At 54.0% G+C, this 25,253-nt stretch overlaps 2 protein-coding genes across 4 annotated transcripts in view; one reads left to right on the top strand and one right to left on the bottom strand.

Annotated features, from left to right (window-relative positions):
- The first annotated feature begins 1,259 nt into the window (after positions 1-1,259).
- On the top strand, positions 1,260-6,788 carry RAB24 (RAB24, member RAS oncogene family). 2 transcript variants are annotated; one of them, XM_054038214.1, is made up of 8 exons: positions 1,261-1,568; positions 2,120-2,188; positions 2,498-2,576; positions 3,063-3,130; positions 3,654-3,753; positions 4,387-4,437; positions 5,034-5,096; positions 6,289-6,788. In XM_054038214.1, exons 1-8 carry the CDS (start codon positions 1,452-1,454, stop codon positions 6,351-6,353), a joined length of 612 nt encoding a protein of 203 aa, XP_053894189.1. In that variant the 5' UTR covers positions 1,261-1,451; the 3' UTR covers positions 6,354-6,788. The 2 variants fall into 2 exon arrangements, with proteins under 2 accessions (XP_053894190.1, XP_053894189.1); XM_054038215.1 differs by lacking the exon at positions 2,120-2,188 and having other exon boundaries at positions 1,260-1,568.
- Positions 6,789-8,969: 2,181 nt separating this feature from the next.
- Positions 8,970-25,253, bottom strand: part of NSD1 (nuclear receptor binding SET domain protein 1) — an 81,687-nt gene continuing 65,403 nt past the window's right edge. For both annotated transcript variants that reach the window (XM_054037541.1, XM_054037540.1), the window contains exon 21: positions 8,970-21,817. In XM_054037541.1, the coding sequence (XP_053893516.1) occupies positions 20,142-21,817 (1,676 nt within the window). In that variant the 3' untranslated portion in view covers positions 8,970-20,141. The remainder of the gene's footprint in view (positions 21,818-25,253) is intronic.

Raw genomic sequence — 25,253 nt, forward strand, 5'->3', positions numbered from 1 at the left:
TCCGGCTTCCGCCCCCCCCGTGATCCCTTCTCCCTCCCCCCCCCCCGGCTCCCGTCCCCCCCCCGTGATCCCTTCTCCCTCCCCCCCCGGCTTCCGCCCCCCCCCCCCGTGATCCCTTCTCCCTCCCCCCCCCGGCTCCTGACCCCCCCCCGTGATCCCTTCTCCCTCCCCCCCCGGCTTCCACCCCCCCCGGCTCCTGTCCCCCCCCCCGTGATCCCTTCTCCCTCCCCCCCCCCCGGCTTCTGCCCCCCCCCCCCCGTGATCCCTTTCCCTCCCCCCCCCCGGCTTCCCTCACCCCCCCCCGTGATCCCTTCTCCCTCCCCCCCCCGGCTCCCGTCCCCCCCTGTGATCCCTTCTCCCTCTCCCCCCCCCGGCTCCCGTTCCCCCCCCCGGCTCCTGTCCCACCCCGTGATCCCTTCTCCCTCTCCCCCCCCGGCTTCCGCCCCCCCCCGTGATCCCTTCTCCCTCCCCCCCCGGCTCCCGTCCCCCCCCCCCGGCTCCTGTCCCCTCCCTTGATCCCTTCTCCCCCCCCCCGGCTCCCGTCCCCCCCCCCGGCTCCTGTCCCCCCCCCGTGATCCCCTTCTCCTCCCCCCCCGGCTTCCATCCCCCCCCCCGGCTCCTGACACCCCCCCGGAACCCGCCCGCGTCCCCCCCCCAGTGATCCCTTCTCCCTCCCCCCCCCCAGCTTCCCCCGGCTCCTGACCCCCCCCCCGGCTCTTCCCCCCCGTCCCCCCGTTCTCCTCCCCCCTCCCTGGGACCCCCCCCCGGAACCCGCCCGCGTCCTCACCCGTGATCCCTTCTCCCTCCCCGGTCCTCCCCCCGGCTCCTCCCGGGACCTCCCCGGCTCCTGACCGCCCCCCCCGGAACCTGCCCCACAGCCCCCCGTGATCCCTTCTCCCTCCCCGGCTCCCTCCGGGACCCCCCCCGGCTCCTGTCCCCCCCCCAGCTCCTGACCCCCCCCGGAACCCGCCCGCGTCCCCCCCCCCCCGTGATCCCTTCTCCCTCCCTGGTCCCCTTTCTCCCCCCTCCCCGGCTCCTGTCCCCCCCCCCCAGGTTCCCCCCCCGTCCCGGGATCCCAGCTCCCAGGAGCTGTGCGGCAGCCCCCGCGGTGCCCGGCCCGTGCCCGGCTTTGCCCAGCTCCTCCCCCGTCGGCGAGTGCCGGTGCCCGCGGGTGTCCTGCGGCTGTGGCCGGGGGAGGCTGGCTGTGGTTTGGCAAAGGCAGCGGTTTCCTGCCCCCGGTCTGTGGTGTCCGCTCATCCCTTCCGTGCTGTCCCCTGGCTGCAGGTGAAATCTCTTTCCTTGGCTGCGTGCGGCGCCCGTGCTGGCCGGCGGTCCTGCCCAGGCAGGTGGCGCGAGCTCAGGGCTGGCACGGCTCACCGAAGGGGCCCGGGATCGAGCTGCAGCCCCAGAGGGAAGCCCTCGGTCGGGCCCAGGCTGGCAGTGGCAGGAGAATGAGTGGGCAGCGTGTGGATGTCAAAGTAGTGATGCTGGGAAAGGAGTATGTGGGCAAGACCAGCCTGGTGGAGAGATATGTCCATAACCGCTTCCTCGTTGGACCCTATCAAAACGTAAGCGTGCCCCTCCGCCCCAGCTGCCTCAGGGAGCCCCTGGGAGGAGGCCGGCTGCCCGCCCCACTCCTGGGGGACTCGAATGGCTAAAGGGATCTTGATCATGTTCACAAGGCAGCTGAGTTGTATGAGATTCCTCACAGCTGGGATGCCAGCAACTGGGAGCAGAACATTGGCCAGGTCCCTGGAGGCGGGTCTGGCTCCCGGGCTGCATCTGGCCTGTCACCCCACAGCCTGGCTTGTCTCGCCTACCCGTAGAAAGCTTTGCAAAGACTCCTTTGAAATTCCAGCTGAAGGTTTTCTTTCCAGCCAAGTCCCTTGGGTCGGTGCTTGAGAATCAGTGACCACAACTAGAAACAAAGTGGAGCTGTCCAAAGAGAGCCACCCGACGGCTAGTGCAAATGAGCGTGGGCGAGGGAATTGGCCAGTAGGGAGACCAGACAGGAAACCTACTGTCCCTCTAAGGGGCTCTTGGGATTGGCAAGCTGAGAGGCGAAGCCTGGGGAAATACTGAGCCAACTGCTGCTTCCGTCTCTTCTATTTCTGTTTAGACGATCGGGGCTGCGTTTGTGGCCAAAGTGATGTCAGTCAGGGGCCGGACAGTAACCTTGGGGATCTGGGTAAGTCTGATCTGAAATGGCTTCATGACCTTGCCAGCAGCTCTAGGGGCTTTGAAAGCGGGGAAAGCCCCACAGGTTTCTGATTGGGAACTGCTGTGGAAAAGGGTGCCCTGGAAGCTGGGGGCTCTGCATGGAGCACGTTGAGCAGCTGGCTTCTCACGGGGCCATCTCTAAGTCCTAGCTAGGGTAAACTTCCCTGTTCTCTTGTTGCTGGTGCCTCCGCTTGGCTGGGCGGAAGGCGCAGAGCAAGGCTGTGGGATCTCTCCCATGGGGCCCGGAAAGTGATGGCTTTTCTATTGTTCTTCCTAGGACACGGCTGGGTCGGAGCGCTACGAGGCCATGAGTCGGATATACTACCGAGGGGCCAGAGCTGCCATTGTGTGTTATGGTAAGGGCTTTGCCCAGGGCGCCTGGCTGTCACTGCAGCCACGCTGTTCCCAGCACCTCTGTGATCCTCACCCCGGAGCCTGTGCTGGTCACTGGTCTGCAGTGGGAGAGAGGGAGCTCCCTCTGAAGGAAATGAGGCAATCCACCCCCAGCCCTCTGAGCAGGGGAGGCAGAGCCCCTGGCAGTCTGCTGCTAGCTCCTGTCTAGTTCTTTCTTCCCTGGAAGGGGAGAATTTTCAGTGTTCTACCCAGCCCACGACTCAGCTCAGCGACCAGCTGGAGGGTGGCACCTGCCCACGCCCCAGCACCGAGGCAGCTTTCTGGCTGCTTGAGAGGGTCCCCAGTGCTGCCGAAGCGTTCAACCCTTAGCCGAACTCCTCCACTAAGCACCTGTTTGTGCTGGCTGGGGGTCTTGCTGCGCTCCTTGCAGGCACGGGGCAGGCCATGGCTTGGGGAGGGGCCAGCGCCTGACTGCTCCCATCTCCTAGATCTCACGGATAGCAGCAGCTTTCAGCGAGCTAAGTTCTGGGTGACGGAGCTGCAGAACTTCGAGGAGGTGAGTTGCTGTCTGCTCCCAGCCTGGGGCCATGGGCGGGGGAGAAGTGGGAGGTTCTGAAGCTGCTCTGGGGAGTGGGGTGAGTGCACGGTTTCCTTTTGGAGACGCTGAGCGGGGCGAACAGTTGGAGGGATTTTCCTTCCTTTGAGGAGCTGTTTCCAGGAGCTGCCAGGGCAGTGAGCCCTGACGCACTCAGCCCAGCATGCAGCAGCCAACCCAATTCCCACCCAGTATAAGGCTTGGGGCTCCCCCCCCCCCCCACGTCGGTCGTCCTGCTGGCTTCCCCCCCCACGTCGGTCGTCCTGCTGGCTTCCCCCCCCCGTCGGTCGTCCTGCTGGCGGGCACGTCTGCCCCAGGCCAGGCTCGGAGACACACGGGTGCTGTGCTCCAGGCAGTGGTCAGTAGGTGACTAAGTGGGGGCAGGGCCGTGTGGTGCGGAGAGGTGAGAGTGGCTGGTGTGGGAATCGTGCATGCATGGGGGGGTCCCCAGGGGCGCCTGCAAGCTGTTCTCTCCTTGCTCCAGAACTGCCAGATCTATCTGTGTGGCACCAAGAGCGACCTGTTGGAAGAGGACAGGAAGAAGCGGGGCATTGACTTCCATGATGTGCAGGATTACGCAGACGGTATGTCTCTGCCTTTCCTCTGAGCACACAGCTCTGCCCCAGGCTGGCCCTGGAGCGCTGCCCTGTCGCTCATGGTCACCCTCGCGCTCCAGGGGAGGTAGAGCTCTGGAGTCCCAGGGACCACCCCCCGTGCTCTGCTCTTAGCTTCATTTTATGCCAGTCAGGCAGCGTTCACCTGCAGAGCAGGAGATGAAAGGGAAGGGCTTGGCTTGATTCGCCATTATTTTTCATGCACACTTGGGGGGAGTTAAGCAGGAGCTGGGAATGTCACAGTAGGAGCAACTCAGTGCACTGAGCCTGTGCCCTGCCGCCAAGTTCAGAGCGTGTCCCCACCCCCAGAAGTGTCTGGGCGGGTCAGGGCCCTGGCTGGTGGGAGAGGGTGCTGACAAGTCGCACCAAGCCAGCTGGGGAGTGGCGAGGAGCCGGGCAGAAGCAGCATTTCCTGTCCTTGGGGGGGCTGGAGCCAGCTTGTTCTGCCTGCTGGCTGCCTTGGTGACCCTGGCAGCAGCCCTTGCTTCGGGGTGGTTACCAGGAGGAATCCGGGGGCGGGTGGTAGGCAGTGGTGGGGAACCTGCCCTCTCCCCCATGCAGACAGCACAGGCACCCTCTGGCACTAACCTGTTTGTGTTTCAGAGATTAAGGCTGAGCTCTTTGAAACCTCCAGTAAGACAGGCCAGAGCGTGGGTGAGTTACCCCTTGGCCCCGGCAGGTGCTTGGAGAACAGCAGCCACAGTGGGGGTGGGGAAGAGGGGGTCGCTGTCTTGGCCATCTTCCTACCTACCTATCCCTGCGCATCCACCCCAGGCGTGCTTGGGAGCTGCTGCTGCGGGGCTGTGTGGGACAGCAGGGCCACTGCGGGAGGGGAGGGAGGGCAGTTCAGCAGAATTACTTGTCTGTCCTGTCTGGGCTAATGCAGGGAGCAGTCTGTGGAGACCCCAGGTCCCATAATGCCACGCTCTGGCTTGGCTCCATGCTGGGACCCCGGGCTGCAGGCTGCACAAAGGCATTATAGGAGAAGGCCCGTGTGGGTCACAGCTGGCCCTTGGGCCTTGCCCCTTTGGCTGCCTCCATGGTGAAGCAGATTCTGCCCCACTCCTCTAGTGCTGGAGGGTGAGTGCAGTTTACCAAGTGAAGTTCCCTGCAGCAGGTTGTCTGCCCAGGGCTTCGCCTCAGTGCCCACACTGGGGAATTGTCTGTTCCTGGGAGCTCGAGGGCCTGGCCCCACTACAGCTTGTGCTAGGAGTGCAGAGGAGATGCTCATTCTCCTCTTCCTGTCCCAGATGAGCTGTTCCAGAAGGTGGCTGAGGATTATGTCCAGCTCATGGCCTTCCAGGTGATGACAGGTGAGTGGCAGGAGAGGACCCGCTGCCTTATGTCCCACCCACCGGCTGAGTCAGGGGCAGTGCAAACCTTTTCCACTCGCTCTCAGCTGGTGTAGGTTTGTCATGCTGCCTGAGGGAAACATACTCATGTAGTGGAGCAAGCGGGTGGCACTTCCCCTTCATTAATGCTCCCAGTTCAGCCCAGGCCAGGCCTATGTTCAGGGCATTTGCTTCCTCGCAAGGTTCTGAGGTTGGGGGTTTCCTGAGCTCCCGGTGTGCAGGGAGCAGCAGCTGGCCGCTGAGTCCCACGGCGTCGCTGCAGGGTCTGTTCTCAGGGCCGCAGCAGGTCCCTGCTGAGGCTCCGAGGCGAGATGCACCCAGCCAAACCTGAGAGGAGATGCTGGGACTCAGCCCAGTTAACGTGTGGAAAGCTACAGCCTTCACTGCACCATCAGCACGGCTCGCAGCCGTGGTGCTGGCTCCCCCTTCCCCTCCATCTGTCAGCAGGGACTATGTCCCCACCCGCTGCTGGAGAGATGCAAGACTCCTGTGTGCTGGGGTGCGGGAAGGAGGGATCCCCCAAGGGCCAGCGCCAGGGAGAACACTGTCACCAGACACCAACCTGAAGGGGGCATATGCTATGGCGGACGGCGCTGGCCGGACGAGCTGCGAGTTAGCTGGAATTTTAAGGGGCTGCTGTCAACTTGAAAATCCCATTTCCATCTGCACACACTGCACCTGCTGCTGTTCCAGGGTGACTAGAGCTGCAGGCTGGAGAGAAACACTCTCTCGAGTTGTCGTTGTGTGTCAGTTGCATTTCCTATCCCATGCTCTACTAGCAGGGGGAGCGCTCGGCCTTGCGCTCCTCAGCCCTGGGAGGGGGGCTGCTGGGGAAGAGGCAGCAGGCAGGCGCGGGCCCACAGGGGCCTAACCCAGAAGATCAGCAGGAAACCCTGCAGGAATTGTTCTTTAGGTTGAGGGCTCCCGCATTCAAGAGGCTGTGATCAGAGAAGTGGATTCTAAGAACTGTTCCACTCGTGTCTCTTCCCTAAGCTCTGTCTGCTGCAGTCTGGCACCCACCTTCACGTCCTTAGTTTAGGCAGAGGCTGGCAAGGTGGTCACGGAGGCTGGCTCTGTGGGCTGAAACCGAGCACCCTGCTGAGCTGGGCACAGAAGAGGCAGCAGCCCCTTTTCACTTGTCTTCTCTTTTCAGAGGATGAAGGCGTAGACCTGAGCCAGAAGAACAGCACCTACTTCTACAGCTGCTGTCACCACTGAGCGCACCTCCTGCTGCCAACATAAAACCAGCCCGCTGGGTTCGCAGGTCCTGCTCTTCGGACTGTGTGTTTTCTGCCTGCTGTACGTAAGCTGTAGGGAATGCCTGGCCCCTGGCAGCATGGAGTAGGGGATCCCCTGTGCCTGGCTCTCCCCTCCACTGGACTTGACAAGCAAAGCTGCTGGGGTCCTAGAAGAGACTCAGACCCTGTTCCACTTTCGGCAGGACTCGGCTGCCTTGTGATGGACACCAGGTGCCTGCACATTAGTGAAGAGTGTTTGGAATAGCTGCTTTCCCTGGCTGGCTCCTTGCAGCTCAGGTCACGTGTAGCTGTGGCTGATGTGTTCCCTGGGATATGTTGCCTGATTCTTTGTAGGTTATTTAAATGGCTTCTATTAAGTTATATACATGTAAATAAAGTGCATTGTGATCCATGAGGCCAGCTGGGTGTTCTTGGGGAAGCCAGGACAGACAGAGCTGGGGCTGTGGGAATGTTCTGCCTGCCACAGGAGGGAGGAATGTGTCCTTTCAGCAGCAGCTGGCCAGGAACCTGCGCCTCCCCCCGTGGCATGAGGACGTGGCCCCCAGGCCCAAGGTTTTCACCTCCTCCAGCTCCCTGTTTGCATTCCTGTCATGCCTCTCTAACCTCCTCTAGTCCCATCACCCTGGCGCTGCTGCACTTGCACGACAGCCAGGCTGAGTCCGGGTAGGAGAGATGCTTAGGCAAAGGCTCTGAAGAGCTTCTCGAAATCTGTCCCTCCCCTGGCAGAAGTTGTGCCTGAACTGACAGGGATGGCAGCTGGGCTGATTCACAGCTCTCCTGCCCCTGGCTGGCTTACAGAAGCCCAGGACTGGCCCAGTGCTCTCTTGCCACAATACTCAGCACTAATCTTAGCCTTATCCACCAGCTGGATCTGATGCAGTGCTGGTGAAATGCAGGAGCCCAGCTTAAACAGTTCCCTCCCCGTGTAGGTGAGCCTGGCTGGTGCCTCAGTTTCTCACTGGGTAAGTGTCCTAGAGAATAAAATAAAGCTCAGGCTCAAAGCTCTGTGGCTGAAGCAAAAGCAGAGATAGGATCAGGTCCCTCCTTTAGCCCAAGCTCTGCCTGTTTCTTCTCCAGTACCACAGATAAGAGACGTTCTTGACTGATTTCCAGGCCAGGCCTTAGCTGAAGGCACGCTGAAGCTTGGGAGCCAATTCAACACCTTTGATGGCTCCCCCTGGCCACAGGGACCTTTGCCCGCTGCTTGGCTCTGGGGAGCAAGTGGGAAGCTTACAGTGGTCCATGCTGCCTTCAGCGCACACACCAGGATCTCAATTCCTTTCCACATACCCGGCACTGTTCTTGATCAGCCAATCTTCCAGAAAAAGGCCAATATACCCTCCCACAATGCTGCTTTGTAAACACTGGAGCACGGCCGCCCTGCCAAATGGGCAACGGTGTTGTCAGTACCAACCTGAGCTGTCTTCTCAGACACGTGAATGGCTGCAGACACCATGAACATTTCTTCCTGAGATGGAGGCTGGGCCCAAGACACCCTGTGAGTACCAGGCAGTGCTGGTGTAGTGGATTCTTTTGTGCACTGGCAGCCTCGTGCTGGTGGCCCCGAAGACCTGGATGTTGTGCTGTTTCTCCCCAGGCTGCTGTGCCTTCTTTCGGAGAGGCAGAAGAGATTTCTCAGCATCTCATTCTGCAGATGTCATCTGCTCTCTCCCACTCAAACATTTCAGTGGGCAGTTGCTGCTGGAGTCGGAGCCTTTGGCATCTCTTGGAATAGAAACCTAGCACCCAGCCCGAGCTCTCGACCCTTGTTCTTGCCTGCACTAGTGTGCCGTGCCTCTGTCCCTGAGAGTTCGCCCAACCCATCACAGCCAAGAGCAGCTGCTGCAAGACTAGCCTAGACCCCGGAGCTTAGTGACGACTGGCTCGAGGTGTCTGAGCTAGAGGCTAGCCCATCACAGGGGGGTGCCTGAACTGCTGCCAGGCCAGCGCAAGGTAACTCCCACTCACCCCAGTAAGTCCTGCAGAGGAGCCAACAGGATGCACAACATGGACATCTAACCCCACTCTTGCCCTTACAGGCTCAATCCCCAAGACCAGCACTTCCTGGGTGTCGACTCCAGCTGGGAATCCCAGAGACTGTCAGAGCCTCCAATTTTCTGGACTCCAAAGCATTAGATTAAAAAAATGAAAACTCCAATGGTGGCAGTAACGTGACTCAGACTCACTCAATTCTGCTTTTCGGTTCAGCTCATTTGCCATGTAAACTCGGAGGCAGAGACTCTGCCGTTAGGCACTACAGAAATAACCATGTTGGAATGAGCCTACCATTACCTTCCCCCGAATGGCAGCTTGCCCTACTGGGGGAGCACTGACCATCTCAAAGAGCAGTGCTCTAACCTGGGGGGGGGCACTTCTTCACAGCGATGTGTCCCCAGCCAGGAGAGTCTGGTAGCTGAGCCGACCTCTCTGGGGGAGACTGGAGGGGGAGATGTCCATCCACTCCCTGGCAGCGCTCCTCGCAAGCCGTCACTGCACAGAGATACAGGGAGAATCTCATGCTGCTTGTTAAGCAGCATCTGCCCGACCTCAGTGAGACAAAACACACACGACAAAGTCAAGAGTAAAGTTAAACTTTACTTTACAGTAATTGTTTTCTTCTATATACAAAGAATTACAGTACATGTTCTGGGAGCACCTGGAGAAGGCCAACCCTCTTTTCATTATCATAAGTTTCACATACACAGCCAACAGTCTAAGGGGAGCAAAGTGAAATTAATCAATGGTCCGAGACACTCCCCTTCTCCCTCTTCTAAAAATAATAGATATATACTGTAAATATAGACGCCTCTCTCGCTCCATCGCATGTTCTTTGTACAGGACGTGGGGCAGGTGAGACCAGGCGAGTTCTGTGTAACACCATTACATTAGACAATCTTTCACAAACTCCCATGTGCTGTGCTCATCCACCATCCGCTGCTCCCTGCGCACGCACAGTCACGGCAGACCACAGTGATACTTGGCAACCCCTTCCTGCAGTTGTTACTCAGGCACTATTCCCAGTTACTTCAGTGGAAGTTTTGCTACAGCATGGGCCCTGCACAATGTCCATCTCACCAGTCCCAAGGCAACCAGTGTGCGTGTGTGAGGTCTGACATGACGTTTGGGGTAGGAATGTTATCACGTATATTCTTCATTCAGCTCGTTAGCACTAATCACACTGGAGCAATTTGCCTCTGCCGCCCCCCCTCCCTGCTGCGTGACCTTGTGGTGTTAGTCCTAACCTCTTAGTTCCTGGCCCACGGGCGGAATATCGCGCTCCCAGCCGGAGCTGCAGCTAAGGAAGAGGAGTGTCGTTTAAGCACACAGCGCTGGCAGTGCCCCACACAGGGGAGGGGCGCTTCGCTTTTTACAAACATTACTCCCCTGTGCATACAAACCTGATCAATCCCTCGTGTTTCATCATTTATTCCTCCGGGCAAGGAGGGGAACCCCTCCCTGGGTCACAGCAGACAAGGGCCCTGCAGGGGCACATCTTGCTCCAGTTGCTGAATGTGGGGAGGGGTCAGAAGAGCATTGCCCTGCAGGCTCTGACACCTGTTCAGTCCTGGGGGTCGCACTGCAGGCAGGGGGGAAGGAACTACTGGACTGATACAAGCCTAGTGCAGTGTTTGGGAGAACCAGTGCCACGGGAAAGCACAACTTCTGCCAGTTCTGCCATGGCGTGGGGGCTAGCCAAGGGGGCAGGGTTAGGATCTTGTCAAAGCTGTGTGCACTTTACAGCAGGCTCCCACTCTCCTAACAGTGGCAGATTTGGGGGCAGGGGGCAGAGTGCCAAGTGTACGCAAGGCCAGGCCTCGGCTGCCAAGCTGCTCTGCCCAGAGCTCCGCGAGCAGCTCTCACTTGCTAACACACTAACAGCACTTCCAGCACCATTAGCCCCTGCCCATCTCAAGGCAGTGATCTCGCTAACACTCTCATTCCGTTCTCCTGTGTCTGACTGAGTGGTTCTCAAACTCCTGTATCATATGGGTCTGCAAGCAGCTTAACTGACTTCATTCCAACCCTTTATCCTCCCTGCAGACGCCAACCGAGCATGCTGACTGGTCAGTTTGCTTTACAGGTTCCCAGCCTAAAGGTCCAAAATCCAGACTCTCTCGGTCAACGGTTCTGAAACACCATAAAACTGAAGCCAGCTCAGTGCCCTACAGTAACACAGAAGAACATGCAAGTCCCAGCCCATGCACAGGTCTTTTTTTATTTTTTTAAAACACCGACTCGCTGGCACCTTGGTCTGGTTTGAAGGCATCTCAAATCTGGGTGTTCCTGTGAGTCCTGTCCTGTCTGTTTCAGCGACTAACAAAGGCCCAGCCCAGCTCCCAGAGAAGGAAAGGATTCAGCTTGCAAAGGAACTGCAGCCGTAGGGCTGGGGGATGTGAATTCAGCCCGGCTGGGCTGAGCACCCAAACTCCGTACAATAGCACCACGAGAGCCCAAGGCCTTAGCCAAGGGCAAATGTACGATTCCGACGTTCCCTAGCAACAGAACATAGCACTATTCATTGGTCGAGATTTCCCCAAGAGGTAGATCGAGTACTCCCGGGCCTGCCCCCCACAGCCACTCCTCTAGCCCCTGGTGCAGCATATCCCCCTGCTGCCAAGATGGCAGAGGGGTCTGGCTGGCTTCACTGAGAACATCACATCAGGACGTTGCTAAAGGAAGGAATCTGCTTTCACTTTATTACCCAGTCGCCAGGAGCCCAGCTAGCTCGCTACATGCAAAGCTCCCGCTGAAGCCAACAGGCAAGTGAAGGAACAACTGTCGATAATCTCCCCGAGATCTGTCCCTTCTCCAAGGGCGCAGGGAGGCCTGTTACATTAGACAAGTTAGTAACTGGATCCCAACAGCTGCTTCTAATGGTGCAGTACTAGCAAGGAGATGTGCTACTGTAGACAAGCCTCAGGCAACTTTGACAGCATATGCTGAGCAGCTGTTCAGAACTGATGTCTGCACTAGTATCACGGCAAGTTCTGCTGTAACATTCCCGGCTCTCAGCCAGGTTCCGACGGGGTAAGGCTCAGTGTGCACACGGTAATGTAGGGTAACGTACAGTCGAGAGATGTCAATTGAGAGTGAAGTCTGAATTTAACAGAAATCCAAACACGTTAAGGTGTTGAAATGCACAGTTCAGACTCCCATCCGCCCCGTAGGGATGTCAGCCAAGAACCATTCAGTTACCACTGATGCTCATCAAGGCCTGTGATCTCATATTAAACTGAACTGACTTTTCCAGACAGAGTCTTTTCCTCATTTTTCATTTCTGCCTTTACAGGGATGAGTTAAGGTTGTTTACACAAGTTAACTGTGCATAGTCTCATCGTAACATGCTGTATTTCTTTTATGTTCAACATTCATTCCAAATTCCCTGGGTCTAATAATGCTTGTCTAAAATTAATCACAACATTCCTGTATTTTTTTACCCTAGTTTACTAATATGTATTCTCTACCTTAACTCCATCATACATTTTTCTCTGGGGATTTGTTTTCTTTTTAATTACTAAAGTTTTCATATGTGATCAGTAAACAAAACTCACAAAGCAACAGCTACCAAGGGATATTTTTAATGATCTGAAGATACGTAGCATTAGCCTTAACTACCTTTTAAAACTGTAATTTTTATGTCCAGATTCACCAGTGCGCTGGCTGCTTTATGCACTTGGGAGCAGTGCCGAGGTGGATAATTAAGCTGCATTTTCAGTTGTTTTTCATTATCAGAGTAGTGCAATGCCCCCTACCCCTTCCCTCCATACTCCCCGCTGTGTACACATGCCCCCATTTCTCCTGGCTGGATAGATTTGGTGCAACAGTCAGGTTTTGAAAAGATCTCATTAGTATTAAGCACCATTATTTTGCAGTTATTCTTCATAAAGGAAGGTTACTTATCATAACGGGAGAGCTTCGAGATGGCCCAGCGGGTATTCACCATGGATGCACATGTGCTGTGTGTGTCCAGGACTGGAAATTCTTCAATAGTGGTGTCTGTTGGGCCACTCACGTGCCCTGCGTCTCCTTGTGCTGTGAACCAAGGGGATAAGGGGTGGCATGGACCGACTGCTTCTCCAGTTCCTACTCTACCATGAATCCCATGAGAATCCAAAGCCGGAAGGAGAGGCTGGTCTGCAGAGACCACACAGAAGGAAGACCCTTCCCTTTTGGTCCCAATGGCTACTCACTGTGGGTGAGTCCCAGGCAGGTGGCCAGGGCAAGAAGAGTTCTGTACACAGCTCACAGAATGGCTGAGCCGAAGGAAGTGTCCTCAGCCGAGGCCTGATTCAGTGACTAGTGCCCTGTGAACACGTGACAGGAGCACCAAGTCACCAGTCTACAAACTTCAGAGGGATCCCTTGGCAGGATGCCACTGTGGCACCTTGCGCTCTGGGCGAATGAGCCCTGACAGCCTGGAGAGGAGGGGCTCCCGCCCTCTCAGAGCAGAGAAAGATGCAGCTGGAAATCCATTCTGAGTGTCTTGGAGAAGATATTGCTTCTCCTTTCATCAGCACAGCTATGGACACACAACCGTGGAGATCTCCTGCAGGGCCTTGTCCTATCCCGACAAAACAACCGAGCTATGCAGCATCCAGAGAGCAGCTCCTGCCCTCACTATTCCTGTGAAAATCTAGGTAATACATAGCAGGTGAACGGCTGGTTACAGTGGAAGTCAGTTGGAAATTGGGATACAATTTCAAGGACACTGTCTCTGTGAACGACAGGATCAGGCAGGTCTGCCACTGAGCCCAAACTCTCCTGGCCAAGGTAACAGCTTTAAGGACGGTTACCTTCAAAGAGTAGGACTGAGGTGGAGGCTCAGGGTTCAAACAGTGGTTTCATGAGTTGGGAATGGACCAAGTTCAGGTCCCAGGACAGAGATGGTCTTGATACTGTGGGAACATTCTGACAATGCCTTTTAAGAACCTGATTCTTGTGGGATGGGTGAGAACTGACCAGTCCTCTACTGAGGATGAAAGGCATCGACAGCTCTAAATAAACCCTTAATGAAATGATGGCTAGGCCTGCTGACTTCCAGGAGAGGAGACAGTCCAGGATAAGAGGAACGCCAGACTCCTCTGGAAGCAAATTGTGCCTCTGACACCTCTTGGAGAGCTGCTTCCACTCAGCACCGTAACACTTCCTTATAGAGGGTTTCCTGCTACTGAGAAGCATGGATCTTTGAGTAGGATCTCTCTAAGTCTGTTGCCCATCCAAAAAACAGAATGTCAGATGAAGAAATATGGGTTGGGATGGGTGGTCCTGTCCCCATTCTGCGATAGCAGGTCCAGAAATGGCTGCAGGCAAATGTATGGCAAAAGTAATAAATCAGGTACTTCCTGTTGTCCTGGGTTACAAAGAAGTTACAAAATGGGATCCCAACTGACAAAAGATTTGTTGGATGATGGACAAGCGGAGCTCCCCTTCATGGTCTGTGTGAGAATGCCTGCTGAGGCTGTCTGCTAGGGAGTTTTCATTCTCCCCCGTAGGTGCACTGCAGAGGATGAGCTGATGCTGGAGGCACCAGCTCCAAGCTGGACAGCCTCCCGGCAGGATGATGCAGACCTTGTTAATAAAGCAAAGAGTGGTCATGTCGTCTGATCGGACCTGGACAGGGTGGCTCAGATACAGGGGAGGACTTGTGTGCATGCTTTGTGGACAGCCCAAAGCTTGAACAGGTTGATGTGGCATGTGAACTCTTGCAAAGTCCAGGAACTCTGATCTGTGTAGTCAAGCAGGTGGGCCCCCAGCCAGGCTGCATCTGTCACAAGTGTCTTTGGGAGTGGGGTGGGAGCAAAGGGAATCCCCGTAAATACCAACTCCCTTTCCATAACAGGTGAGAGATGCCCAAATGCTGGAAGGAAGGGCAACTCTCTTGTCTGAGGAGTCCTTGCGTTGACTTTCCTCAGCCAAGCCTGGAGATGGGTGTAGGTGCGTGCCGCCACATGGCCTAGGAGGACCAGACTGCCGTCTGATGACTGAGAAAAGTTGGATACGGAGGTCTCTCATTGTTAGGAATCTGTCCTATGGTAAATAAACTCTGGGTGCAAGCAGGTCAAGAACTGCTCCAATAAATTCTGCAGTCGTGGGTGTTAAATGGACTTTCCTGGGTTTACCTGAAGTCCCAAGGAGTGGCACAGTTTCAAGCAGGGCAGCGAATACTTTATGCACCGCCTGATACGATCATCCCTTGAGAAGCCAGCCACCTAGACAGAGATGTACTGGCGTGCTGCACTTCTGTCAGGACTTTTGTAAAAGATGCCGATGCTGTGGGGCTGGGCAGTCTCTCGCTTGGGGCAGTTTACAATATTTTGGGAGAGGAGCCAGGGTGTATATTCCTGAGGAACGGAGGGTGGCCCAGGAGTCCTTGAGTGACTCATCAGTTCTTTCACTCAATAAGTTGTTGCCCCCAAATGATAGATCTTCTAGAGTGGCTTGGACCTCCTCGGGGAGACCCGACGCCTGCAGCCATGATGCCCATCTCATGACTGAGGTAGCCACAGAACAGGAAGCCATGTTCACTGCATTCAGGGATGCCTGCAGAGATGACCCCGTTACAAGCTTTCCTTTATCTGGGACAACCTGGAAGGTGGCAGGATTGTGCCAAAGGTTTTCAGAGGCCCCAAGGTGGCCTCATTTATAGAGAGTGCTTTGAAGTGGGTTTCAGAGCGCTGGAATCTCCTGGTACTGCTGGTGCCAGCTCTTGCTCCCTGTGAACTCTGGGTGCATCTAGTCTGGGGCATGGATTCTCACTCACCCCAGGGGGTGGGAAGCCATCCTCTTCTTTGACGACTTATGAGAGGACTTGTCAGTCTTCTGAGGAGTATGTCTTTCCCTACCCTCTTCATGCGTCCTCAGGTCTGCTGGAGAGCTCCATCAGGTGCCTGCGGAGTCGGAGCTCCGGGACTGCCCAGCACAAGGGGGAGAGGAAGGAGAAGCAGATCTCACACTTCGATGGGATGTGAGATTCCTGGAGGAAGTAGAGACAGGTCTTGTGAGCACTGGTTAACAGGAAGACTTGGCATGCAACACAGTGCTTGAAACCTGGGGCCTTGGGCATAAATGCCTTGGACGTAGGGGGAATAAAGTGGAGGGAACCTCCTGACCCCCACTAACAGCTACTTGAAAAGCCCTAGCTAACTAATGAAAAGAGCCACATAACCGATAAACCATTAAAACCAGGTTTAATGTTTACAGGCAACACTGAACTGAGGCTAAGAGACTAACGAACACGGGAACAAGAGGGCCCGTCCCAGAACGCAAGCGGTAGCAAGGAACTGGAAAGACAGCTGATCCACACTGTCACTTGTATGCCCTCAGTTCATAGCAGAGCACAGACACGGACCAACGGACACGGCTATTGAAGAATTTCTGGTCCTGAGTGCTTGGAACATGTGCACCCCCAGGGCCAGACCACGAAGACGTACTGAGTGTTTTCTCCAGCAGCAGAGGCTGGTGCATAGCATCTTATCCTATAGAGAAGCTCACCAAAGGCTGCCCTTCCAAACAGGCATGCTCGCCCACTGACCTCCTTCTCACCGCTCCCATTGCTCTGAATGGCACTGAGGCCACAGGTGGAGCAAAGTCCTCAGGGGAGACAATGGCTCTATGCAGTCAGGGGACAGGCAGCAGCGCTGGGAGGAGCAGAGGTGATGACCATCTCTGCTAAAGGCAGCTAATGGCCTCAGTCCCTTGGAGAACAATGGGAGCCTGCAGCCATTGTGCAAGAGGGCTTTTATTGGAGCGTGTCTATGAACCTTCTTCAGCGTCTTTCAAAGGAGAAACTTTCAGTTATGAGCAGACAGAAAACATGGCTCTTAACCCAAAACTTTTGTTTTCAAAAACCGCCTCTTGCACTAGATCTACTCAGGAGCCACCTCTTGCAGCAACACCTCAGCTGAGATGATTTTGGGGGGAAAAACGTCCGCCACCTCTTTGCTATGTAGGTAGAATGTGTTTGTCCTCAACAATGAGGGTGGATTCCTGCTTTAAGTCCAAATCTTAACTCCACCTTACCTGTGGGGCAGCCCCTCTATCTGGTACTGATGTCTCTAGTGTAGGCGCACCCTGAGTGTCTCTCTCTCTCTCTCTCCATTAAATCATCTGATCTCATTAAATCAGTGTCTATGGCAAAGGCCAGAATGAATGGCCTGCACACTTCATTTAATTTACTTTAACACTGACCGTTTCTCTCTCTAGCTACTATCCTACATGAGCACTAACATGTTTGCAACGTTATTTTCTATATAAAGAATCCAGTGACTTGAATTATTGATGCAAATTCTAAAAGGTAGCAAAGGAAATAAATGGCATTTAAACAGCCCCAGTACAAATGTCTCCTCCGGCATCCAAGTCAGCAGATGCAGCTGGTTGCCACAATCTCAAACGGTGGAATTCAATTTTGTTTCCTTTCATGTGGATTTACCTGGCAAAGTGTGCCAGTCTGACCCTGAGGCTGCAGTCACTTTAGTTCTCCCCAGATAAAGGCAGCCTTGGTTCCAGCAGAGCATGTCTCAGGGATCACACCTAGAGGCAAGAGAGCATTCTGTCTCAGAGATCCCTTCAGGCCTTGGCCTGTTTGCCGAAGTTGCCAACAGGGTTTGGACATAAAGCTGTTAATTTCTTCTCCATCATATTAACTTACAGAGATGTTCCCATCAGTATCAAAAGCTCCCTCCTCTAGCTTGGGATAACACAGAAGTGGCCAACCAGCCACGGTTCTTCAGTGCTCTATAGCTTGCTACCAAGGGGCTGGGGCACATCCCACTCCCGGGGAGTGGCTGTTCAGCCCTGTGCAGAGAGGAAAACCCCACTAACTGCACAGCCCCTTCCACCTGATACAGAACAACTGCTTCCTGGTTTCCTCACTTCTCCTAAACACTCTTACACCTAGAGAGGCATTTGTATTAACTTCTAAACTGACACAAACACTGCCTTTAAGTGATATTTCCCAGTGCAGATTTGTATTTAACCAAGCAGGTGCACAGCTATTCTAAAGTCAGCTCTGTGAAACGTGTCGGTTGGAAGATGGGTGGACTGGAAAACTGGATCTGTACGGAAAAGGTCTGGAGGGAGAAGGGAAGAGAAACAGTGGTGTAGTCAAGTGAGTGGCATAAGGCTGGGGGCTTAAAATATCATGCAATCTACTTTCACTATTCAAACGGGAGCTCCTAAATAACTGCCGAGAGTGCTGGAGGGATTCTGCTGCTGTGAACCTCGCCCTAGATTTAAACACATGATTTATAAGAATGATTCTTCAAACCTGCGCTCACTGAGAACTTCTCCATTGTAAAGATTTAAAATAGCCTGCACCAAAAATATTCACAGTTTATTTTTCATGAAACAAATAACTAGGTAACACATGACATTGCAAAAACAGAGTTGGACAAAGCAGTGCAGATGTCTTTTCTTGTTCTAGCTCCGCTGGCTGCGCGGCTGGCGCAGAGGACACCCTACTCACACAATCTACATGGCAAAGTCCAGCTCATGGAAAGGGCTAGCAATGTAAATTAGAGATTTATTTTCCTTCTCACACATGATAAATACTTAACATACGGAACCTCATTACCTTTTTTTTTTTTTTTTTTTTGTAATTTTGTTTTTATTTTAAAAACTTAATAAAATGCCCTTAGTTTATCCTCTCTCAATGGCTCTGAGGAGACATCCTGATTCCCTCTGTGCAGGAGTCACGCAAAACAATAGCTACTTGCATCTCCCCCAGCTCAGCAGAGATCAGGGACTGACCTGCAGGTCTTCATGGAAAAACAACACTAAACACTAAGATTCCATAAGCCATAAAGCTTTTCCAAGTCACGAGCTACACAGAGGGGTCTGAAGCGATTCAGACTGGAGAGGAGACACATGACAGCACTGCCCAGAGGGGGACTCTCTTGGGGAGCTGACTTCGGAAAGGAGACTGGAGCAGGATTTGCCTTGATACAGAGATCTCTCTCCCTATCACAGAAACCCGCAAAGCTAATTATCGCCCTCTCTTGGAGCAGTGCGAACATGCGAGCTGAACGCCAGCCTTGACCTGTTCCCGAGTCAGAGGAAAGGGGCTAGTATCGAACTAGGGCTCCCCCCTCTGGGAAGAGACCTACTGCTCTTTCTGAAACAATGGGGGGGGACAGGCTGAAGCTGGACTCCTGCTGCCCAGGTCAGTGGAGCTCAGGCGTGTAACGTAGGTAATGTGTTGGGAGGCCATGCTGATCAGACAGTACTTCCCGATGGCACAGCACACTGCACTAACCGTGGGCAGCACGAATGCAGACTGCCTGGCCACTGCTTCGCAGGTCACAAGCGTCACTTCCTAAGTCCCTGCCTGTAATTCTACCACACACCTTATCAGTGCCATAGCAGAGTGTATTTCTGCCTTAGCAGGCAGGTAATGTCACTACCTCCATCAGGTCTATTCGGAATATCAGCCTGGCAAGTCACCAGGCATAGCTACCTTTAGTGGAAAAGAGAGGAGAGAGAGAGGCCAGCCAGGCGCTAGAGCCATTGTGTTCCAGTGTGAGAACTATTACCTTGAGGGGCTGGTTTTCTGACACACAAACACTTCAACATAGTCCAGGTAATTCAAGTCTCCTGTGGGGATTTTTGGTTGGAAATACAGAGGCTAACCAAGGGGAAAGGGGTTGACATGGTTTTCCGTTCTGGATACACCATGCCTTCTGAAGTAGCTTCTTGACTCTGCGCTATGGAGTGAATTCCACAGAATTCACTCTGCTAGGGCTACCAGCCACTCTGCGAACAGGACTCCTAAGCATGTGGTTGAGATGGGGGAGGAAGAGACTATTTAGTTTGCTAGTTCATGGTAACAAGCAAGGTGAAGAAGGAACTGCCTGGAGCGTTCCGAGGGCAGCGCCTCTACCCTGACAAAGGCAGTGCTCGGCATCCTTACTCACGCTCCACCCTGCTACCGCTGCCTCCAGAGCTCACAGCTTTGTATGTGCAGTGGCAACTCCGCCTGTCCCACGTTACAGAGCTAAGTTCCAAGAGTGAGAATCCTGGCAGATGGGATCTTCAGAGACCTTCTCCCCCCACCCCCAATCACAGGGCCTGCGCAGGAGCAGTTCTCTTGCCCACGCTGGAATGAACTGTACAGTCTGGCAGGAGCAGGCTCTCCACTAACTCCACGGGACTCCGCCATTTTACAACAGCACCTGGGTTTTGGTAAGCCTTGCACTGGTGACACATACCCATGCGCACACTCAGGCAAACACTTGCAAAGGAAAACCCTGTGGGGAAGGAGAATTGGGCAGCACAAGTGCTAAATCCCTTCCCCTCTTCAGAGTCTAGCAAAGACACATGTCCAATTACTCTGTGCACCATTTAATCGTTGGAAACGTCTGAGATCCCAGTTCAGACTAGTTGTTCTGCTTCCACTCAGAACAGTTAAGAGAAAAGAAATTGCTTCCTCAGGGCCACTTAGCTGTTTGGGAAAGCCCTTGTGGATGCAGACGCACTAGATCAGGAACGTGACCATTTCAATGGGATTAGAGATTTTATCCGGAGTGGACTCTTTATTTCAACGTTACCGTTTCTAAAAGGAAGAGGAAAAGGTCGCTGATGCTCACTTTCCGTGGCTGGGCCACACTCCGGTTTAGGTAAACGTCCTTGCTTATGTCATGAGAGCGCCTGGGCTTGAGGCTGGGCTCAGGGACGTGAACAACAAACAAAACAAAGAAAATCCCTCTCCCCAAACAAACCGACTGCAACCTGCCTGCCTCATTCACTGACTTCACTTCCGTTTCGATACAGCCAATTCCTGGCGGGGAGAATCCTGGTTATGGACTAGCACTATGTTTTGCTCAGGCAAAGGGGCCTGCCCCAGGGGTGTCTGTGCTTTTCCAGAGAGCCAAGAGATTTGCTCAAATGTCTGAATGTTCCTGGCAAGCCATGAAGCCTGTTCTGGGGGCACTGGTGCTTCCCTGGCAGGCCGGGGGATCTGTTCAAACGTACGTAACCTCTCTGCGGTCCAAGGGCTCTGCTCTGTGGGTGCTGATGCCACTTCCCGGTCAGCCTGAGCCGGCGGCGCAGGTGTCTGTAATTTCTCTGTGGCGCGAGGGGACTGCTCCGCGGGCGTCAGTGCTTCCACAGTGGGCCAGTGGATTGGCTCATAGGTCTGCAATTTCTCCATGGGCCGAGGTGCCTGCCCCACGGGTGTCACTGCCTTCCCTGCAGCCCGAGAGGTCTGCTCCTCAGCTAAACAAGTTCGCTCTTTCTGCTGCGGCTCCACCGCTGACACTACTCTCTCTTTTGGCTGATCCCCGGGCCTCAGCGCTTTCTCAGACAGCAGCAGCCTTGGAGCTGCGGGAGGCCTGTCCACCGCCTGACACCGCAGGGCCCCGGCAGCGGGAGCCTCATCTGACAGCAGGGGTTGCAGGCCTTTGATGGGAGACTCGCCCAACAGCTGAGGCTGTGGGACCCTAGCGAGGGCGGGAGACTCGCCCAACAGCTGAGGCCACTGAACCTGGGTAGCGGTGGGAGACTCGTCCGAGGGAAGAGGATGCAGGCCCTTGGTTGGAGACTCATCTGTGGGAGGAGGCGGTGGAGCTCCAGCAGCGGAAGGAGACTCATCTGAGGGCGGAGGCTGCTGGCCTGTGGTGATGGTAAGAGGCTTATCTGACTGCTGAAGCCTCAGGGATACAATGGTGGGTTGTTTATCTGACTGCAGCCTCAGAGCAACAGTGGAGCAGGGCTTGTCCGACGGCTGCAGCCTCAGGGCCACGGCGGAGCAGGGCTTGTCCGTCGGCTGCAGCCTCAGGGCCACGGCAGAGCAGGGCTTGTCCGTCGGCTGCAGCCTCAGGGCCACGGCAGAGCAGGGCTTGTCCGACGGCTGCAGCCTCAGGGCCACGGCAGAGCAGGGCTTGTCCGACGGCTGCAGCCTCAGGGCCACGGCAGAGCAGGGCTTGTCCGACGGCTGCAGCCTCAGGGCCACGGCAGAGCAGGGCTTGTCCGACGGCTGCAGCCTCAGGGCCACGGCAGAGCAGGGCTTGTCCGACGGCTGCAGCCTCAGGGCCACGGCGGAGCAGGGCTTGTCCGACGGCTGCAGCCTCAGGGCCACGGCGGAGCAGGGCTTGTCCGACGGCTGCAGCCTCAGGGCCACGGCCAGAGGAAGCCTGTCAGAAGGAGGACGCCTGAGGCCCAGGGCTGCAGGCTGATGGTCAGAGGGCTGCGTGTTTTGACGGCTAGCCGGTGGGACTGTGGGAGGCACATACTCACGAATTTCCCCTGGCTCTAGAGGGTTCGGTCCGCAGGGATCATGCTCTGTGCACGATAAGCGTCCATCCAGTTTGGAGATAAAGAGCATGCCCTCCCGGTGCTGCTTGCAGAAGGAGCTGGGACACATCTCACAGAAGGAAGCTGCTTCTTTGCCACACACATCACACTGATGCCAAGGGCACTCCCACTTCCCTGCAGCACAAACAGGAGAAAAGGCACCTTAGGAGGAAATGTAACAAAGCTACCCAGTTGGAAAGCTACGGCCCAGGGCGGGGGAGACCTGCTTGTAACGGCTCTCACTAAAACAGTGCCAGAAATTTCCCTTCTCTGCTCCTGCACCAGTTGCCTTGGAACCATTACACCAAGCACAAAGGAAACCCAGACTCCCCCAGCACAGGGTAATGCAAGGAAAGTTCTGCTTTAGAGCTAACCCCCCACTGAAAGGTTCCAGATGTTTCCAGTTTCAACTAGGGCTGAGTGAATTTGAGGGCAACTTCCTCCCTTCACACTGATGTGAGAGAAGACACTGGAAGACAAGGAACTGAGGGCTTGTCTACACTACCACGTGGGGTCAATCTAAGATACGCAACTTCAGCTACGTGAATAGCGTAGCTGAAGTCGACGTACTTAGATCTACTTACTGCGGTGTCTTCACTCTCCCATTGACTCCGCTTGCGCTCCTCGTTCTGGTGGAGTACTGGAGTCGACGGGAGAGCGCTTGGCGTGATTTATCGCGTCTAGACTAGATCGATCACTGCCCACTGATCCAGCGGGTAATGTAGACAAGCCCTGAGTTTCTCTGGTCTTCCCCTGTGGGCATAGGACAATAGTTCTTTACAGAAGCAGTTTGGAGTTTCACTCACTGCTAGTATCAGAACCATCCTGGAGAAAAACAATCACCCCCAACGTGCAGCAGAGTCAATTGCAGGCCTCTCTGGGGATTCAGCCTGTAGCACTCCCCAGCTGGGCACACACAGCACTGGTTGTCACTGGCTACCGAAAGTCTCTAGTTTACAGATTCATAGAATCTGAGCCCAGAAGGGACCATTAGAACATCCGGTCTGACCTCCTGTGTACCACACACCATTACATTTTACACTGTTACCCCTGTATGGAATCCAGTCACTTGTGTTTGGCTAAAGCATCTTCCAGAAAGGCACCAGCCTGGCTCTGAAGACATCAAGAGATGGAATATCCACCACGTGCCTGGGAGTTTGTCCCACTGGTTAATCACCCTCTCAGTCAAAAAATGGGGCCTAATTTCTCATTTGAATTTGGCTGGTTTTAGCCACCCACCATTAGTTCTTGTTATGCCATTTTCCCATTAGATTACAGAGCCATGTAGTACCCAATATTTTACCCGTGAAGGTACTTATACTCCATAATCAAGTCATCTCTCAATCTTCTTTTTAATAGTCTAAACAATTGAGCTCTTTATGATGAGAGAGTTAAGGTAACTTCTCCAGCTCTCAAATCATATTTGTGGCTCTTTTCTGACCCTTTTCGATTTTCTAACATCCTTTTAAAAACATGGACCCAGTATTCCAGTATCTTCTCAGCGAGGCCATATACCGAGGTAAAATCCGCTGCTGACTCCTACGCACTACTGCTGTTTACGCATCCCAGGATCATTGCCCTGGGAGCTCATGCTTGTTCACTAGGAGTGCCTCAAACCTTCTCGGAATCACAGGTGCCCCACTCGGGAGTGATGGCCTGCCTTCCTTGTCCCTAGATGTATAAGGTTGCATTTGGCTGTATAAAAACCCATTTTGATTGAATGGGCCTGCTTACCAAGCAATCCAGCTCCTTCTGTCTGACTCCCTGCCCTCATCACTATTTACCATTCTGCCAGGCTGTGTGTCACCTGCAAATTTTATCAGAAGTGATTTTATATTTACTTCCAGACCGCGGATAAAAATGTTGAATAGCGTTGGGCCTAGTACCAGACCCTACAGCCCACTAAAACACCTGCATTCAGTGACGAGTCTCCATTTATGGTTACTTTGAACTCTGTCAGTTAGCCAGTTCTTAAGGCATTTAATCTGTGCTGTGTTGCTATTGTAAAGTACCCATTTTCAAAAGCAGAATGTCATGTGGTCCTGTAATAGGGTGGCTTGCCCTTGGGATGGAGAGCCTGGGGCTACGCCAACCTGATAACAGGACAAACCCCACCTGTGAGGGCCCAGGGGATTTCCTGTATACAAAAAGCTGACAGGGCCCAGCTGGGGGAAAGAGCTGGAGGGAAGAGCCTGCAAGAACCAAGGTGGTCTCTGTGGGGCCCCGAGTCAGAAGGCCAGTCAGTGCTAGAAAGGAAGCTCAAAGTGGGGAGACAAGCTCCCCAGGCTAGGAGACCTGGGACTGACCTGATCAAAACCGGGAAGAGACTGGGAGCCCCAGAGGGGAAGTAAAGAGGCAAGGTAGGAAATGGCCGAGGGAAAACTGCAACATGGGAAAAGGACAGTACAGGGCCCTGGGCCAGAGCCCAGAGTCAAGGTTGGGACTAGGTTCCCTTACCAGCCCCAGCAAAGGGGGCTGCAGGCCGAACCTCGAAGACAGGTTGAAGAACAGAGCCATAGAGGGCAGGAGAATCGTTTTTTGCATTCAGACATTTTTGGGACTCCTTAGTTTGGACAAGTGTGACACCAGAAGGAGTGGACTTAAGACGGTGACCCAGTGGGAGGGCTGAGGTACTACTCCAGAGCTGGTGACTACTGGCAGGGCGCACGAGCCCCACGGGAGAGCTGCAATGCCGTATCTGGTCCTGAGGGAGCGCCTTGGGTGAGAGGACTCGCTTACAGGTACTAAGTCAAACACCTCACAAAAGTGTAAGTATTTTAAATTTACGCAGTTACCTTTATCAACCAAACTTGTAATCTCATCAAAGAATGAAATCAGGTTTGTTTGATAAGACCTATTTTCATAAAACCAAATTGACTTGCATTAATTATATTCCTGTCCTTTAATTCTTTATCAATTAAAACCTATATCAGCTTTTGTTTTATTTTGCTAGACAATAAATAGCTACATCATCCCGTTTGCCCTTTTTGAATATAGACACAACAACAGTACTCTTCCAGTTTTCTGCAATTTCCCCAGTATGCCAAGATTTCTTAAAAATGAACATCAGCAGACCAGAGAGATCCTCAGCCAACACTTTTAGGACTCTTGGGTGCTGAATTAAAAATGTTTATCCCTAGCAGTTGTTGTCTAACACTCTCCTCAGTCGCTAATGGATTGGAAAACACTTCATCATCCTCATGTGATACGAGTACATCATCCTGCATCTTTCCAAATACAGAACAGAAATATTTATTAAATACTTCTTCCTCTTCTGCATCAGTATGAACAATTTTACCATCTGCATCAAGTAATGGGCCAATACCACTGCTAGGATTTATTTTGTTCCTGATATATTTAAAAAAAGTCTCCTCACTGACCTTAGCCCTGCCAGCAATGGATTTTTCCCTGCTGTCTTTAGCTTCCCATATTAATTTTCTAAACTTCAGAATAATAATATATAAATTAGAAGTTATATTTCCCCCTTTTTTCATATTTGTTATATATTGATTTTTTATTTCTAATTTGCCACTGAACCAGGATGGGCTTTTAACCAAACTTCTCCTCTTTC

This window comes from Malaclemys terrapin, chromosome 8, assembly GCF_027887155.1.
Source record: "Malaclemys terrapin pileata isolate rMalTer1 chromosome 8, rMalTer1.hap1, whole genome shotgun sequence".
In the NCBI taxonomy this organism is placed as follows: domain Eukaryota; kingdom Metazoa; phylum Chordata; order Testudines; family Emydidae; genus Malaclemys; species Malaclemys terrapin.

Bases quoted from the DNA above. Each gene is read 5' to 3' on its own strand.
- RAB24 (XM_054038214.1), top strand. From the start codon at position 1,452: ATGAGTGGGCAGCGTGTGGATGTCAAAGTAGTGATGCTGGGAAAGGAG. The intron at 2,189-2,497 runs GTAAGTCTGATC...TGTTCTTCCTAG, and splicing joins CAGTAACCTTGGGGATCTGG to GACACGGCTGGGTCGGAGCG. The intron at 3,131-3,653 runs GTGAGTTGCTGT...TCCTTGCTCCAG, and splicing joins AGCTGCAGAACTTCGAGGAG to AACTGCCAGATCTATCTGTG.